Source organism: Opisthocomus hoazin, unplaced genomic scaffold (genome assembly GCF_030867145.1).
Source record: "Opisthocomus hoazin isolate bOpiHoa1 unplaced genomic scaffold, bOpiHoa1.hap1 HAP1_SCAFFOLD_118, whole genome shotgun sequence".
Taxonomy (NCBI): Eukaryota; Metazoa; Chordata; class Aves; order Opisthocomiformes; family Opisthocomidae; genus Opisthocomus; species Opisthocomus hoazin.
The window spans coordinates 120099-136472 of record NW_027448931.1 but is presented as its reverse complement, the minus strand read 5'-3'; the positions used below and the strand labels follow the sequence as shown (position 1 = coordinate 136472).

The 16374-nt window shown below is 74.0% G+C and overlaps 2 protein-coding genes across 2 annotated transcripts; both read right to left on the bottom strand.

Annotated features, from left to right (window-relative positions):
• Positions 1-331: 331 nt before the first annotated feature.
• Positions 332-7867, bottom strand: LOC142359832 (uncharacterized). Its single transcript, XM_075412203.1, is given in 29 exon segments — positions 332-1683; positions 2080-2313; positions 2730-2798; positions 2878-2990; positions 3064-3349; positions 3559-3612; positions 3698-3733; positions 3909-3962; positions 4101-4208; positions 4416-4469; positions 4559-4612; positions 4789-4896; positions 5013-5066; positions 5143-5196; positions 5458-5511; positions 5628-5681; positions 5796-5852; positions 5854-5904; positions 5990-6043; positions 6172-6237; positions 6327-6379; positions 6470-6530; positions 6949-7056; positions 7202-7255; positions 7351-7404; positions 7480-7497; positions 7499-7588; positions 7700-7806; positions 7849-7867. Coding segments are annotated over 29 exon segments (2325 nt in total). The 3' UTR covers positions 332-1536.
• A 946-nt stretch (positions 7868-8813) lies between these two features.
• LOC142359831 (uncharacterized) lies at positions 8814-15759 on the bottom strand. Its single transcript, XM_075412201.1, is given in 30 exon segments — positions 8814-8870; positions 9309-9362; positions 9509-9553; positions 9645-9698; positions 9793-9846; positions 9973-10026; positions 10028-10081; positions 10160-10198; positions 10200-10214; positions 10331-10375; positions 10485-10513; positions 10516-10537; positions 10673-10717; positions 10921-10974; positions 11087-11131; positions 11243-11296; positions 11423-11467; positions 11545-11598; positions 12200-12244; positions 12338-12391; positions 13651-13668; positions 13670-13705; positions 13967-14020; positions 14104-14157; positions 14278-14331; positions 14481-14542; positions 14776-14840; positions 14842-14858; positions 14983-15057; positions 15700-15759. Coding segments are annotated over 30 exon segments (1413 nt in total).
• Between the last annotated feature and the right edge of the window lie 615 nt (positions 15760-16374).

The window sequence follows — 16374 nt, the reverse complement described above, 5'->3', positions numbered from 1 at the left end:
AGGAATTGCGGGACGGAGGAGTTTCGGGACGGAAGAGTTTCGGGATGTAGTAAATCACATAGGTAAGCTAGGGGGAAAGTGAGAGACAGGAAACAAACGAAATAACCAACCCCCAAAAAGCAGCAAAATTATAGATGATATATTACAATACGACTCCAAAAATTACTTACAAACATCACACAGGCCGCCGGCTCAGCACCAGGGGGCACACCTCTGCTTTTTAAGAAAACTAAAAAGCAGAAACTGGTGCCCTTTTAAACTTCTTTTTATCGGACGGCACCAAGAAAATTATTTCTTATCTTTTTTTTTTTTAAATTATTTTTTCCTCCCCTCCCTCCTCCCCCGAGCACGGAGCTGGGTTAATCCCCATGCAGAAATTCGCGCCTTGGGGGGTTTTTTAATCGGGAAATCCAAAATCACGCCGCAGGGACCGGTGTCGGTGGTTCCATCCACTCCTTTAAATAACATAATTAATTTAAAAAATAACAAACACAGTAAAAACACAGCGTCCTTCTTCCTCGCTGCCTGCCACGGGCTAAGGGCAGGCTTTGTCGGAGGCTGTCTGAATGCGCCCGTTGTGAGAGGGGTGACTGGCGACGGCTGGAGGTCGGGCTGGGGACAGGCGCCGGAACCCCTCGGAGCTGTCGGGTGCGCGGCGAAGAGAAGGAGCACCTCGGCGGGACAGGGAAGCATTTTTCAAATTAATTAACCGCGATTAGCAGAGCAGCGGAGTCAAGCGGCCGCTCCACCCGTCTGAGTCGGGCTGGGCCAGGCGACGGAGCCCAGGCAGGTCGGCGCGGCGGCGGTCGCTGCGGGGTTGCGCACGGAGCAGGCGACAGACCCGTCCCTGGGTCCGTTCCCTCCTGACCCCGAGCTGTGCAGCCCGAGGGCTGCCGTGGCGCGAATCCACGCGGGGCGAGCGCTCCGAGAGCTTCTCGGTGCTAACCCCAGACGCGCGTCAGCGGCGCTTGACCACCGCCGTCCTGGGTGTGCTCGCCACGCTGGGCTTCAAACCCTCCGGCTCTCCAGGCGGGGAGCGGACCCGAGTACCGCTCGCTCTGCTCGGCGGGCGCGCTCCTCGAGGGGCTCCCCCGGCGCGGTGGGCCGTGGCGGGGGGAGCATGGACAACGAGCCCTGGGAACGCTGGGGAAGAGCACCGGGGTTCGGAGGGAGATGCTGGGAGGAAGGGAGCACTGCCGGGCGCCGAGGGAGGTAGCCAGTGGATCCGTTAAAAACTTTCCTCTCTGCCTCTCTACGTATTAAAATATAGATTTATTCTAAGCGGTAAAGTCTCTTTGGCATCTCTCCAGACCCTGGCCCCCGCGGGGACGGCGGCAGCGGCGGCGCGGCGGTCTCGGTGCGCGCTGGCAGGGCTGGCGCCTCGTCTCCTCGCGGCAGCGGGGTGAGTGACGCGGCGCGAGGGGTCCCGCGGCTTCGCCGCTCGGAGGCGGTGGGGGGGATGCGAGGGGGCGAGGTTTGCCCCGCTGGAGGCCAGGGTGTGGCGGGGGGTTCGGAGGGGGGGGCGACGGTTTGGTCCTAGCCGAGGAAACAGGCTGGGCCCACCTCGAGCCCGAACCTCTGGCCGGGCTCGCCGAAGTCGGTGACGCGGACGTCGAGCAGCGGGAGCTGCTCCGGGCGGGGCGTGCTCACCTCCAGCACCGTCCGGCCGGGGCCCTTGCGCGCCTGCGGGGAAACCGAGGCAGGCGGAGGCGTCAGGGGCCGGGGGGTACCGGGGACCACCAGTGCCGGCACCGGGCTGACGCGGAGCCGACCCTCCTCGCTACCCAGCAGCCCGCGCCGCTCCGGCGTTACCCAGGCTCAGCCCTGGAGGCCGTCCGGCCCCCCCTTCTCCCCGGAATTTCGCCGGATCACCCCTCTCCGGGGCAGCGCACGCTCACGGCACCCCCAAAGCAACGACCCCGCCTCCTCTCCGTCCTTCCATCCCTCCATCCCGGCGCCTTCCGGTGCCTCCTCGCTACCCGTTTGTCCCCTCACCCCTCTCTTTCTCTTCAGCTTCTCCTCTGTCCCCGCACATCGCGCACCCGCCCACGCCCCGCCGTCCCCCCGCGCCCCGCTCACCGCGCAGCCGTCCGCCACGGCTTTGATGTAGGGGCTGGTGTCGTAGCCCAGCTCCTCCTCGTTGGCAGCCAGGAAGCGGAGGGCGCGCTGGTGGTCGCCGGCGGCGGGGCCGTGCCAGCCCACCGAGCGCTGGCAGTGGTAGGTGAAGTTCTGGCGGGCCGCGACGCTGAGGAGCCGCAGGAAGGTCAGCTGCACCACGCCGAGCGGCCGGCCCTCCGCGTCCGTGTAGGAGAACTGCGGGAGCAGGAGGCGAGTCGGCGGGGGGCCGACGGCCGGAGGTGCGCGGGGCTGGAGGGGGGGTCTGCGACCCCCGGGGGAGGCAGCTGGGGGAGGGGAGGTGGCCCAAGGGCTGACAGGTTCAAGGGCAGGTGGAGGACGTTTCTCCTTCGAAACGGAGGAAGAGAGGGGTCCAGCCGCCCCCGAGGCAGCAGCGAGGCAAGCGGCTGGGGACGCACCGAGGGCGTTACGGGAGAGGGCAACAGCGGCGCGAGCCGGGGCGCGGGCGGGGGCCGAGCCGGGGCCCCACGCGGGAGCCAGCATCCGCAGACCGCGTCCTTCGTGGGACCAGCACACCGCCGGCAGCGCACGCGGCCCCGGGTCTCACCCGCCCGTGCCGCAGCGGGCTCAGCCCACCCCGCCAGCGTCCTTACCCTGCTGCCCTCCCGGAACTGGCTGAACCACCGCCGCGGCACCTCCTTCTCCCACGCCGACATCTTCACCTGGAAGCGGAGCGGCAGCCGTGAGCCGACCCCCACCGCCCCGCGGCCCGCGCGCCGAGCTGCCCGCCGCTTCGCTCACCTCCTGCACGTCCTTGCTGGGGAAGACGCAGGTCTCCCCGCCCGCGGTGAAGTTGCAGTAGACCTTGAAAGAGTCTCGGGCGCAGCCCTGGTTGGGGTCAATCCAGTACTCGCCTGCGCGGGGAGGAGAGCGGTCAGCACGCGGGACGCTGCTGCCGCGCCCGCCGCCGCCGCCGGCGCGCCTCACCGTCGCGCAGGCCCGGGTGGCTGAGCTGCAGGTCCTGGCAGGTGCGGGCAGGGTTGTCCCGCGTCCCCATCGGGCGCCGCAGCCCCTCGATCTCCTGCTTGAGGGAGTTGAGGGAGCCGAAGATCTCCTCCACGCCGTCGGCGTAGTCGCCAGGCGCCCCGGCGGCGGCCGCTCCGTCGCCGTCCTCGCCCTCCTCCTCGCCCACCAGCTTGCTGGCGTCGATCGAGCGCTTGCTCTTCTTGGGCAGCTGGATCGGCAGCGGCTGGATCACCTCCCCGGGGGGGCCCTGCGGCGGGCGCAGCGCCGTCAGCCCCCCCAGCGCGGGGAGCTGCGTGGTCCCCACTCCCCAGGGCCCCAAACCGCCCCGCGCCGGGGCTCCGAGACAGGAGACGTCGCTCCGCACCCGTGCCTGCGTGTCACTTCACCCGCCGAGGGGGTCTTCCTCCACCCCCCCCAAGTCATCCCTGCCCTGGCACCAGCGCTGGAGCCACTCACCGGGTGACCCGGGGGTCCCGGGGGTCCGCGTTCACCTTTGGGTCCTGCTTGGCCCTAGAGGAAGGAGACGCTCGCAGGCGCCGGCCTCGGGCAGGGCGGGGGGGGGGGGTCGGGGCGGGGGTCCCGGCTGGGTGCTCACCGCGGCTCCCTTGGCGCCTTTGGGACCGGCCGGGCCCTGCGAAGCGAGACCGGGTCGGTCAGTGACGGGGGCTGGCACGGGGCGGGGGGCACAGCAGCCCCCCCCCCCCAGCGCACGCAGGGAGGGAAACGGGGAGCGAGCCGGGGGGAGCGAGCAGCGGGGGCTTGGAGAGGGGGGGGTGCAGGGCCAGCAGCGCGCGGGGGGCACTCACGGGAAGTCCGGGGGGGCCGGCGGGGCCGATGGGTCCGGTGGCACCAGGGATCCCCTGCGTGGCGGGAGCAGAGCAGAGACCGGCGTGAGGCAACCGGGACGTGCCCATCCCCCCCTCCCCCGGCACCCTGCGGGGCTCCCCACTCCCAGCCCCCCCCAGTTACCCCCTGCCCCCCCAGGCCCCCGCACTCACGGTTTCTCCTTTCTGCCCCGTGGAGCCCTGGGGGCCGGGGAGACCCCGCTCTCCCTTCTCCCCCTGCTCCCCCGGGGGTCCGATCAGGCCGATGAGACCGGGGTGGCCCTGCCGAGACACCAGCGGAGCTCAGCGCCGCGGACGAGGACGCGGGACCCGTAGGGACCAGCACGCCCAGCGCCGGCTGCCCCGCGGCGTCGAGGGTCTCGGCCCCCGTGCCGCGGGTCGGCCACGCGGGGTGCCACGCGGGGTGCCGCGGTCCCCGGCCGGCGTCGCCGACCCGCGGCACGGGGGGCTGCGCCGCGCCTCGCTCACCTTCTCGCCCTTGGCACCGCTGTCACCTCTGAGGCCAGGCAGACCCGGGGGACCCTGCGGAGGCACACGGGAGGTGTGGGGAGCGCGAAGCGGGGGACCCCCGCCCCGGGGGGCCGTGGCGGGGCAGAGGGGGCCGCACTCACCACCGGTCCCGGCGGCCCAGCCTGGCCCGTGGTCCCCGGTTTGCCTTGTTCCCCCTGCGCGGGCGAGAGGACGAGGTGGGTGCCCCCGGTCCGGCGTCGGTGCCACCCGTGGCAGCGCCCACCCCGTGAACTGCGGGCACGGTGCCGGGTCCCGGTCCCCTCCCGGGGTGACGGTCGGACCCTCGCCCACTCCAGCAGACCCCGTCGCGCCCCGGGACGTCGGCACTCACCACGGAGCCGGGCAGCCCTCGGAGCCCGTCGGGACCCTGCTTCCCGGCAAGGCCCTGGGGACCCACGGGACCCGTCTTGCCGGGGGCACCCACCGCGCCCGGGTCTCCCTGCGGGGACAGAGGAACCGGGTCTCGTCCACGGGGCGCACGGAGCTGGTCGGCGCCGCCGGGGTCTCCCCACGGGACCCCAGCGTGGATAGGGTGGGGGTCACCGAGTCGCTCACCTTCGCGCCCTTCTCACCCTGACGCCCCTCGGGGCCGGGGGAGCCGGCTGGGCCCTGCGGAGGGGAGAAACGGGGCGGTGAGGGGCACCCAGGGGGTGGCAGGGGTGGGGGGTCACTGCCGGGCGCTTACCCTCTTCCCCAGGGGGCCGGGGGGGCCGTTCTCGCCCGTCGGACCCGGCGAGCCCTGCGGAAGGAGGAGAAGGGAGTCGAGCGAGGTGGCCTCGTCCCAGAGACGGGGCGGCGAGGGGGACGCCGCGCCGCGCGAGGAGCACGCGGAGGGGCGGGGGGGGTCGAGGACCAGGCGACGGCCCCGTGGGAGGGACGCCGGCCTGGGGTCCCCGGCGTCCCCGCTCGACCCCAACCTCCGGGGTTGGGGGGATCTGGTGGAGACGTCGCCGCGCAGAGCGACGGGGACGCGGACGAGGCGCCGGCACGCGGCACTCACCGGCTCCCCGGGCTCGCCGTCCTCGCCGCGCTCGCCCTTGGCGCCGTCCTGGCCCTGTCGGAAGGGAAACGCCGCAGTCGGTCCCGCAGACCCCCCCCCGAACCCCACCCCCCATCCCCGGGGAAGACCCCTCCAGGAGCAGCGCGGAGCGGGTGGGACGCGGCACTCACCCTGGGACCCATCTCCCCCGGGGGTCCGGGATCGCCGGGGAAGCCGACGGGACCCTGCAACGGAGTCAGCGTGAGGGGACCCCGGAGCTGCCCCCAAGGGACCCCAGCGAACCCACCCTGCTCCCCCCGCCCAGGACCCCCACGTCGCGGGGGGCACGCGGCACTCACAGGGTTCCCCTTGGGCCCGTCGTCGCCGGGGGGTCCTTTCCCTCCCGGGGGGGCCGGCGGCACCGGCGGCTCCGGCTTCTCCCTTCTCCCCTCGCTCTCCCCGCGGGCCCTGCGGGGCGAGGTGGGGGTCAGAGCCGGCGGGGACGGGGGGCACGGGGACAGACGGATGGGGGGGGGTCCGCGCTGTCACTCACCTTCACTCCGGGCTCCCCTTGGATTCCCGGGGTCCCCGATTCACCGGGGTCCCCCTGAAACGGGAACGGAGAGAAGTCAGCCCCTCCCCCTGCCGCCCCCGTCCCCCCTCTGCGGCCGAGCCCCCCGGATCGGGCCCGCGTCCCCCCCCCCCCCCGAGGGGCGAACCCCCACCCACAGGGACGCCCTGTCCCCCCGGAGGCTCCAGGGGTCCCAGGTTCCCGATGCCTCCGGGGGGTCCCTGGGGGTCCCTGTGGGGTGGGGGGGGGCAGAGCCGGTCACCCCAGCACCCCACAGTGCAGGGGGCAATGGGGGGGGGGGGAAGCGGGGGTCGCTTACGTCAGCTCCTGAGGGTCCAGCTGGGCCACGGGGGCCTGGGGGCCGGGTGGGCCCTGGGGGGGGGGGGAGAAAGCACAGGGTGAGGATGCTGCCGGGGTGCCCCCACCCCGAGTGACACGGGGGGGCTGGGGGGGGGTCCCGGCCACTCACCATGGGGCCCACGTCACCCGTTTCACCCTTCTCGCCGGCCGGACCCGGCAAACCCTGGGGCGAGAGAGAGCGTTAATTGGGGGGGGGGGCACAGGGGGGGCTGGGGGGGGCGCAGATGTGGGGCGGGGGGGGGGGGGGCAAATAATGATGAATATGTAACTGGGGGGTGGGGGGCAAAAGAGAGCGTTACGGGGGGGGCACAGTGGGTGCTGGGGGGGTGCAGATGTGGGGCAGAGGGTTGGGGGGGGCAAATAATGATGAATGTGTAACTGGGGGGGGGCACAGCTGGATTGGGGGGGGGGATGTGGGGGAGGGGCAGCAGGGGATGCTCCCCAGCCCCTCCTGGGTGGGTGGGTGTGTCGTGTGTGTCCCCCCCGATTTTGGGGACAGGAGGGACGGGTGCGGTGGGGCCTGGCGCGAGGGGGTGGCCGTGGGGTGCGGGGTGGGGGGGGGTGGGGGGGCACCCACTCACCTGGAGCCCGATGGGGCCGGGGGGGCCGTTGAAGCCCCGCGTCCCCTCGTCGCCCTTGGCCCCGAAGTGTCCCTGGGGACCTCTGGCACCCGGCTCCCCGTCGGCACCCTGCGAGGCGCGAAGGACCGTGACACCCCACCCGGGGACGTCCCCTCCTCGGGGTGGCCCCAGGGGCGATGCGCGACCCCCCCCCCCCCCCCGCGTCGTGCCCCCCACCCAACCGCGGCGGTTGCCCACCCCTCGCCATACTCACGGCTGCTCCGGGCTGCCCGACCGACCCGATGGGTCCGGGGGGTCCGGGGGGACCCTGCGAGGGGGGGATGGGGTCAGCGAGGCCGCGACGGCCCCGGGGGGCAGCGGGGACGCGGTTTTGGGGGGGGGGGGGCCATTGGCCGCACTCACGTGCTCGCCCTTGTTGCCTTTGCTGCCCTTCTGCCCCGGCTCGCCCACCTCGCCCTGCGGGGAGGAGGGGGGGGGCTCAGCGCCGGAGCGGGGGGACGCGGGGACCCCCGAGGGGGGGGGACACCTCACCTTGTCACCGTCCTCACCGGGACCACCCGGGGGGGCCGGCTGGGCCCGGCAAACCCACGGGACCCTGGACGCCGTCGCGGCCGGCGGGACCCCCGGGGCCCTTCTCGCCCTGGGGGGGTGGGAGATGGGTTGGGGGGGGTGGGGGGGTTTGGGGGGGGCAGGCGCCCACCCCCTCGCACCCCCGGCGGGACGGGCGCGGGGAGCGTCGCCCAGCACTCACGGGAACGCCCTTCTCTCCGGCGGGGCCCGGGGGTCCCTGCGGTCCCGGTCGTCCCGGGGGGCCAACGGGACCCCCCTGTCCCGAGCCGCCTCTCTCCCTGGGGAGCCCTGGGGGGAGATGGGGGGGGGGTCAGCCCAGGGGGCCGTGGCGGTGGGGGTCCGGGGTCATGGGGGGGGGGGCACACTCACTGCGGGTCCTGGGGGTCCCGCCGGCCCCTCGTTGCCTTTCAGCCCTGGGCCGCCCTGCGAGAGGAGGGGGGGGTCAGTGGGGTGCTGCTGGGGGGGGGCTGGGGTGGGGGTCCCGGCGCCGAGGCAGGGGTTCACTCACCGGGGTGCCGGGCAGACCCCGCTCGCCGGGGAAACCCCGCAAGCCGGCGGGGTCCGTCCTTCCCGGGGGGAGCCGGGGGGGCCGGGGTCTCCCTAGGGCGAGACGGGGTGAGATGGGTGGGGGGGCTCCACGCCCCGGACCCCCACCCCGCTCCGCAGCGGCCGTCCCCGTCCCCACGGCACCGTCCCCCCCCCCGACCCACCGCCAGCCCCCCGCCCTCTCACCTTGGTGCCCTCCTTGCCCGAGGGTCCCGGCAGCCCTTGCTCTCCGGGGGGCCGGGGGGGGCCCGGGTGGCCTCGCTCCCCCATGGGCCCGGACTCGCCGGTGGCTCCCTGGCAGACGGCGGGAGCGAGGGTCAGCGCAGCCCGGGGGGGGCTCGGGACCCCCCACCCACCCAAACCCCCTCTGCTCACCTGGGGTCCCACCACCCGGGCGGGCCGGGGGGGCCGGTCTTGCCTTGGAAACCCTGGGGGGGGAGAAGGATGAAAGGGGAGGGGGGGTCAGCACCTGGAGTAACCCTTGAGTAAGCCGAGAGTAGCTTGGGAGCAGCCACAGGGCTGGGGGGGGGGGCTCAGGGGGGGGCTGGGGGGGGGGTTGGGGACAGGCGAGCGGCTGGAGGGGCGGCATGGGTGTCAGCGGGGGGGCACCCGGCCCACTCACCGCGTCTCCGCGCTGGCCGGGGTGCCCGGGGAGCCCGTCCTTGCCGGGGGGGCCCTGGGGGGAGAGGAGCCGGGGGTCAGCGGCGCCGGGGGCACCTCGGGGGGGGGGGGGGGGGGCACCCCGCTACTTACGGGGGGTCCTTGGGTCCCGGGAAGCCGTTGGGTCCCTGCGGTCCTGGCAGGCCCTGGGGGGGAGAAGTCGGGGGGGCGGCGTTAATTAACCCGGGGCTCGTTAGCAGAGCAGCACCCAACCTGCCCCCCCCCCCCGGACCCCCCCACCGCCCCCGGCTCGAGGGTTGGGGTGGGTGAGCTGGGGGGCAGCGGGGGGGTCGCAGTGCTGGGGGGCAGCGGCGATGACATCGGGGTGCTCATGTGAGCTGGGGACAACCCCCCCCCCCCAAATACCCCCCTCCAAACCCCCCCCCCCCCAGGGACCCCCACTTACCCGCTCGCCCGGGGGGCCGGGGGGGGCCGTCGCTGCCAGACGTGCCCTGGGGGGGAGCAAGGAGAGGTTTTGGGGGGGGCTCCCGCGTCGACGCCGCAGCCCGCCGCACGCGTGTGCGATCGGACACGCGAGGGTCGGGGTGAGCCCCCCCCCCCCGGGACCCCCCCCCAGGACTGACCTTCGCCCCTGACTTGCCGGTGGCTCCTCGTGGTCCCCGCTGACCCCTGGGACCCTGGGAGGGGACGGGGGGGGACACAGGGTCCGTCAGCCCCCCCCCACCGCCCGGGGAGCCCCCACCCCGCAGACTGGGGGTGCTGGGCCCCCCAGGGGTGTGGGGAGGGGGGGGCACAACCTCCCCCCATGGACCCCCGTACTCACCGTGGGGCCACGCTCGCCCCGGGGCCCCGATTTGCCGGACAGACCCTGCGAGAGAGAGCGGTTCGGGGGGGGGGACACAGGGCAGGGACCCCCCCCCCCCGCACCCCAATGTCCCCGCCGAGGGGGGGTCGCTCACCCGCGCGCCCTTCTCGCCGTTGCTGCCCGGGAATCCGGGGAACCCCTGCGATCCCTGGGGACGGAGAGGAGTCGGGGTGAGGGGTGCTGCTGGGGGGGGGTCTGGGGGGGTCGCATGGGGCAGCCCCCCCCCCCGCCGCCGCGCTCACCTTGGGACCCTGCCGGCCCGGGTAGCCGGGCAGCCCTGGCACCCCCAGCTTCCCCTGCGGAGAGAGACGGGGTGGGGGGGCGGCGCGGGGCACCCATGGGGGTCCTCACCGGCCCCGCCACGGCCCCCACCACGCCACGGCCCCCCCCCCACCCCACCGTGACCGCGGCCCCCCCCCCACCTTCTCCCCGAGCACCCCGATGGGGCCGGGGTCTCCGGTGGGTCCCGTCCGTCCCCTTGGGACCCTCGGGTCCGTCCTCGCCCCGGGAGCCCGGCACGCCGACCTCGCCCTGCGGGAGACCCCCGGGGGGGGGTCAGGGTGGGCCGGGGGGGGGGCAGCCACCCCGGGGACCCCCCCGCGCACCTACCCGGTCTCCCTTGACGCCCATGTCGCCCTTGAAGCCGGGGGAAGCCTTCCTCGCCCTGCGGGAGAGGATGAGGATGGAGAGGCCGGCGTCGAGGCGTGGGGGGGGGGGCGATGCGGCCGGGGACCCCCCCACGCCGCCGGTGGGGTGGGGGGCGCGGGGACGGACACCCACCTTCTCGCCCTTGTGTCCCGTCAGCCCCCGGATCCCGTCGGCTCCCTGGGGAGAGGCGAGCGGGGTGACCCCCCCGTTCCGCACGGTTTCACCCCAAAAAGGTGGTGGGGGTCCATAACCCCCCCCCCCAAAAAAAAAATCACCGGGCACTGACCTTGATGCCGCGCGGGCCCGGGTAGCCGAGGGTCCCTGGGGACCTGAGGGTCCCTGCGGAGGGAGGGGGACGTTGGCACCGGGCGCCGGGGGGCATTTAGGGGGGCTCGATGGGACCCCCCCGCAAATACGGGGGTCAGGGATGCCCATTGCCCCCCCCCCAGGCAGAGTGTGGGGAGGGGGCTTTACCTGGTTGCCCTTGGTGCCGGGGGGTCCCTCCTTGCCGGGGTGGCCCTGGGGACACAAGGGGGGGGATGGGGGGAGACATTGAGACAGGGGACCCCCCCGGACCCCCCCCAACCAGCCCCCCCAGCCTGGGGGGGCCGTGGGGGTCAGAGGGGGCCGGCGGCGTGGCCGGGGGGGTCCGCGGGGTGCTGGGTGCACCCCAGACAGGGGATTTGGGGGGGGGGGCAGTGCTGGGGGGTGGGGGTACTCACGGGGGGGCCGTCGGAGCCGGGCATGCCGGGCAGACCGGGTTTCCCTTGGGGACCCTGGGGGGAGGGGAGCCGGGGTGAGCGCCGGCGGCGAGGGGGGGGCACAGCCTCACGACCCCCCCCCTCAAATTCCTCGCACCCCCCCCCAGGATCGGGCCCCGGCACCCACCTTCTCTCCGGGAGGTCCCGTGGCTCCTTGGGGTCCCGGGAGACCCTAAAACACATTGGGGGGGGGGGGGTTACCTCCCTGTGCCCCCCCCCCCCCCAGCAATGAGGGGAGGGAGGCCGGGGGGGGGGCCTGGCTGAAATTGGGGGGGGGGCTCACCTGGGTTCCGGGGGTCCCCTGCTGACCGGGGGGTCCGGGCTCCCCTTGCGGCCCCTGGGGAGGTCAGAGGTGGTGGGGGTGGGGCAGCACCCACTGACCCCACCGGGGACGCGCCGGGGTCCCCGGGGGGGGTCATGGGGGGGGGGGGGACACCCCCCGAGCGGCAGCCCCCCCACTCACCAGGTTCCCCTTGGGGCCGAGGGGTCCGTCCATGCCGCGCACGCCCTGCCGAGGAGATGGGTGCTGAGGGGGGGGGCACAGCGGGTGCCGGAGGGGACGGGGGTCTCAGCACGGCACTTACGGGGGGGGCCGGGGATTCCGGGGGGGCCCTTGGGGCCGAGCAGACCTCTGGGACCCTGCGAGGGCAGACGGGGCGTTAGGGGGGCACGGGGGGGGGGGGCTTCGCTCCCAGAGGTGGTGGGAGCGTGATGTCCCCCCCCTCGACCTGTGCGAGACCCCCCACGGGTGTGAGACCCCCGTGGCCACGAGACCCCCATGGGTGCGAGATCCCGCGGGTGCGAGACTCCTGCGGGTGCGAGACCCCCCACGGGTGCAAGACCCCCCGGGGGCACGAGACCCCCATGGGCGAGAGACCCCCATGACTGCGAGACCCCCACAGGTGTGAGACCCCTGAGGGCGTTGAGACCCCCATGGGTGCGAGACCCCTGCAGGTGGGAGACCCCCGTGGGCACGAGACCCCCAAGGGCGAGACCACCACGGGCGTCAGACCCCCGTGGCCACGAGACCCCCATGGGTGCGAGATCCTGCGGGCGCGAGACCCCCATGGGCGCGAGACCCCTGAGGACGTGAGACCCCCATGGGTGCGAGACCCCTGCAGGTGGGAGACCCCCATGGGTGCAAGACCCCCGGTGGCATGAGACCCCCCCATGGGCAAGAGACCCCCATGGGCAAGACCCTCATGGGCGCGAGACCCCCTTGGGTGCGAGCCCCCCGTACCGCTTCTCCGGGGAGTCCTCGGGGTCCCACCTCGCCGTCGTCACCCTGCGGGGGGACAAAAGGGGGGGGCGGTGAGCGGGGCGGGGGGGGGGTCCCGGCTGTCCCACCCCGGTGGTCCCGGCACCCAGAGCCACTCACCCTCTCGCCGTCCTCGCCGGGGGGTCCCGGCGTCCCCTGCGAGCCGGTTTCACCCTGCGGGACGAAGGCGCCGGGGTCAGGCGGCGGCGACGGCCGCGGTGCCGGGGGGGGGGGTGCGAGGGGAGGGGGTGGGCGCGGCGGGGGAGCTGCGGGGAGCGGGGCCTGGATGCCGGTGTGGCGGGGATGGCGATGGCGATGGCGGTGGCAGCGATGGCGGCCATGGTGGCGATGCCAAGGGTGGAGATGGCGATGGTGATGGCGATGGCAGCCATGGTGGTCATGGCGAGGGTGGGGATGGCAGGGATGGCGGCGATGGCGATGGCGATGGCGGCGATGGCGATGGCGGCGATGGCGATGGCGGCCATGGTGGTGATGCCGAGGGTGGCGATGGCGATGGCGGCGATGGCAGCGATGGGGATGGCGGCCATGGCGGCCATGGCGAGGGTGGGGGATGGCAGGGATGGCAGCGATGGTGGCGATGGCGGCGGCGGCGATGGCAGCCATGGTGGCGATGCCAAGGGTGGTGATGGCGAAGGTGGCGATGGCGAAGGTGGCGATGGCGATGGCGGCGATGCGATGGAGGCGATGGCGATGGCGGCGATGGCAGCGATGGGGATGGTGGCCATGGCGGCCATGGCGAGGGTGGGGATGGCAGGGATGGCGGCGATGGCGATGGCAGCGATGGCGGCGATGGTGGCGATGGTGGCGATGCCAAGGGTGGCGATGGCAATGGCGGTGATGGCGGCGATGGCGGCGATGGGGATGGTGGTCATGGCAAGGGTGGGGATGGCAGGATGGCGGCGATGGCGATGGCGATGGCAGCCGATGGTGGCGATGGCGGTGATGGCGATGGCAGTGGTGATGGCAGCAATGGCGATGGTGGCGATGGCGATGGTGGCGATGGCGGGTGATGGCAATGGCAGGGACGGTGGCAATGGTGGTGGCAGCGATGGCAGCAATGTCGATGGCAGGGATGGCAGCAATGGTGACGATGGCCATGGTGACGATGGCAATGGTGATGGTGATGGCGATGGCGGCGATGGCGATGGCGGGGATGGCAGCAGTGGTGACGATGGCCATGGTGACGATGGCGATGGTGATGGCGATGGCGATGGCGGCGATGGCGATGGCGGGGATGGCAGCAGTGGTGACGATGGCCATGGTGACGATGGCAATGGCGATGGCGGCGACGGCGTTTGCGCAGGCCGCGGTTTGGTGGGGGGTCCCGGGGATGTAGGTGGGGGAGGGGGTGGAGGCAGGGTGAAGGCAGCGGGGGAAGGGGGGGGGCACGGGGGGGTCCGGGGGTCACTCACCCGGTGGCCTTTGTCACCCCGGCAGCCCCGGCAGCCCGTCGAAGCCGCGGTCGCCCTGCGCGGCGGGGGACGCGATGACATCACCGAGGGCACCCCTGGGTGGGGTGGGGGGGCACCTCCAGGCCCCTCCCCGGGATCAGCCCAGCAGCGGGACCCCCCCCGGAGAGGCAGGGGTCCGGCGCTGACCCCCCCCCACCCCGACCCTGTGGGGTCCCAGCCCGCCGCGGGGGTCCCGGGGGAGCTCTCCCGGGTGGGCACCCATGGGTGCTCGGGGTCCCGGCGTGGGGGGGGGGATGGGGGGCACCCCGGCCGTTACCTTGACGCCGGGGTCTCCGGGCATCCCCCGCGCGCCGTCGGCCCCCGGGCGGCCCTGCGGGACGCGGGGGGGGGGTGAGGGGGGGCACAGGACCCCCCCAGCCCCCCCCAGCCCCCTCCCAGCCCCCCCAAACTCACCCTGCGGCCGGGCTTTCCCGGGGGTCCGGTCAGGCCCTGGGGACCTCGGGGACCCTGCGGAGGGGGGGGGGGGGGAGTTAACGAGGCGCCGGGTAACGAGGGGGCGCGCGGCGGCGTGGGGGGGGGGTCACTGGGGTCACACCCCCCCCCCCCCCCCCAATCCTTGGCGCTCACCTGGGGGCCGAAGTCTCCGGACTCCCCCTTCACGCCGGCGCTGCCGGGCTGCCCCTGCGAGCAGAGCAGGGGGGGCAATCCTGGGGGGTCCCCCCCCCAGACACCCCCAAACCCCCCCCCCCAGCCCCTCCCCAACCCCACACCACGGGGGGGGGCACCAGCCCCCCCCCAAACCCCCCTCCCCCCGTGACGCTGATACCCACCATGGGTCCGGGGCGGCCGGTGTACCCCATGGGGCCGGGGGGGCCACGCAGAGCCAGCTGGGGGGGGCAGAAACGGGGGGGGGGGGGGGGGGTTATTCCTCACCGGGGGGGGGCACAGGGGCAAAACCGGGGGGGCACCGAGTGCAGGATGCGACCCCCGGGCGTCCCTGCGTGCAGCATTGCTGGGTTCAAGCAGCTTTGGGGACCCCATCGGAGGGTCCTGGGCGGGGGGGGGCACCCATGAGGTGCCCCCCCCCCCCCAAAAAATGCCGCCCCCCCCCCGACTCACCCGGGGCCTGCTGCAGGATGGCCTGAGCCTGCGCCTCCTGCGCCGCCACCACCGGCCCCTTCTCGCCGCCGCCCCCCCCCGAAGCGGAACTGGGACAAGAGGGGGTGGGGTGGGCATGGGTGCCCCCCACCCCCCCAAAAACTGGGTGGGGGGGCACCTCCGGGGTGGGGGAGCCACCCCAGCACCCCTCGGGCGGCCCGGCGCCCCACTCACCGGCAGCATCATGTGGGTGCCGGGGGGGCCGGGGGTCCCGTCGGAGCCGGGGAGGCCGGCGCGGCCGGGGGGGCCCTGTGGGGATGGGGGGGGGTCAGTGGCACCGGGGGGGGGTCAGTGGCATAAGGGGGGTGTCAAGGGCACAATGGGGGGCTCAAGGGCACAAGGGGGGGTCAATGGTACAAGGGGGGGCGATGGCACCGGGGGAGGGGATCAGTGGCACAATGGGGGGGGTCAATGGCACAAGGGGGGGTCAATGGCACAGTGGGGGGGTCAATGGGACAAGGGGGGATCAGTGGCACAATGGGGGGGTCGATGGCACAAGGGGGGGTCAATGGCACAGTGGGGGGGGTCAAGGGCACGGGGGAGGGTCGATGGCATGGGGGGGGTCAGTGGCACCGGGGGGGGGTCAGTGGCATAAGGGGGGGGGGTCAAGGGCACAAGGGGGGGTCAAGGGCACAAGGGGGGGGGTCGATGGCATTGGGGGGGGTCAGTGGCATGGGGGGGGGTCAATGGCACAAGGGGGGGTCAAGGGCATGGGGGGGGTCGATGGCACGAGGGGGGGGGTCAATGGCATAAGGGGGGGGTCAAGGGCACAAGGGGGGGTCGATGGCACAAGGATGGGGTCAGTGGCACAAGGGGGGGTCAGTGGCACAAGGGGGGGGTCAGTGGCACAAGGGGGGGGATTCGGAGGGGCCCCCCCCAGCCCGTACTCACCCTCTCGCCGGGCTCTCCGGGGGCTCCCGGGGGTCCCTGTGTCCCGGGGGGGCCCGACATGCCCTGGGGGGGGGGGCAGAGATGGGGGTGCTGGGGGGGTGACAAGGGGGTGCTGCCCCCTCCCCAGAGCATCACCCAAGGTGGGGGGGGGGGTGTCTTACCGCAGGGGCCCCTCGGGCCCGGGGGGCCCCTCCACCAACATCCCCTGTGGGAGGAAAGGGGGGGGCGTGAGGGGGGCCGTCACCGTGTGGGGGGGGCTGCGGCCCCCCCCAGTGACCCCCACAAATTGGGGGGGGGGGGGGGGGGGGGGGCACACGTACCGGTTCGAGGACGGCGGGCTCGCCCTTCTCGCCCTTGTAGCCCCGGACGCCGCGCGCGGCCTGGGGGGGGGTGGCAAAGATGTAACCCCCCCCCCCCCCGAGAGGGGACCCCTCAGCGCGGGGGACCCCCCCCGCGGACCCCCCCGCAGTGGGGGTCCCAGAGTCCCCCCCCCATTCCCGTTAACGCGGCCCTCGTCAGGGCTGAGCTTCAGGGATGGGGTTCAACCCCCCCCCCCAAATTACACCGACCCCCCCCAGAGGGGGGGGGGGTCGGAACTGGGGGGGGGGCACACACAGCACCCCCGGTTCAAATCCCGGCCCCGCCAAGATGGCGCCGTGGGGGGGTTCAATTACA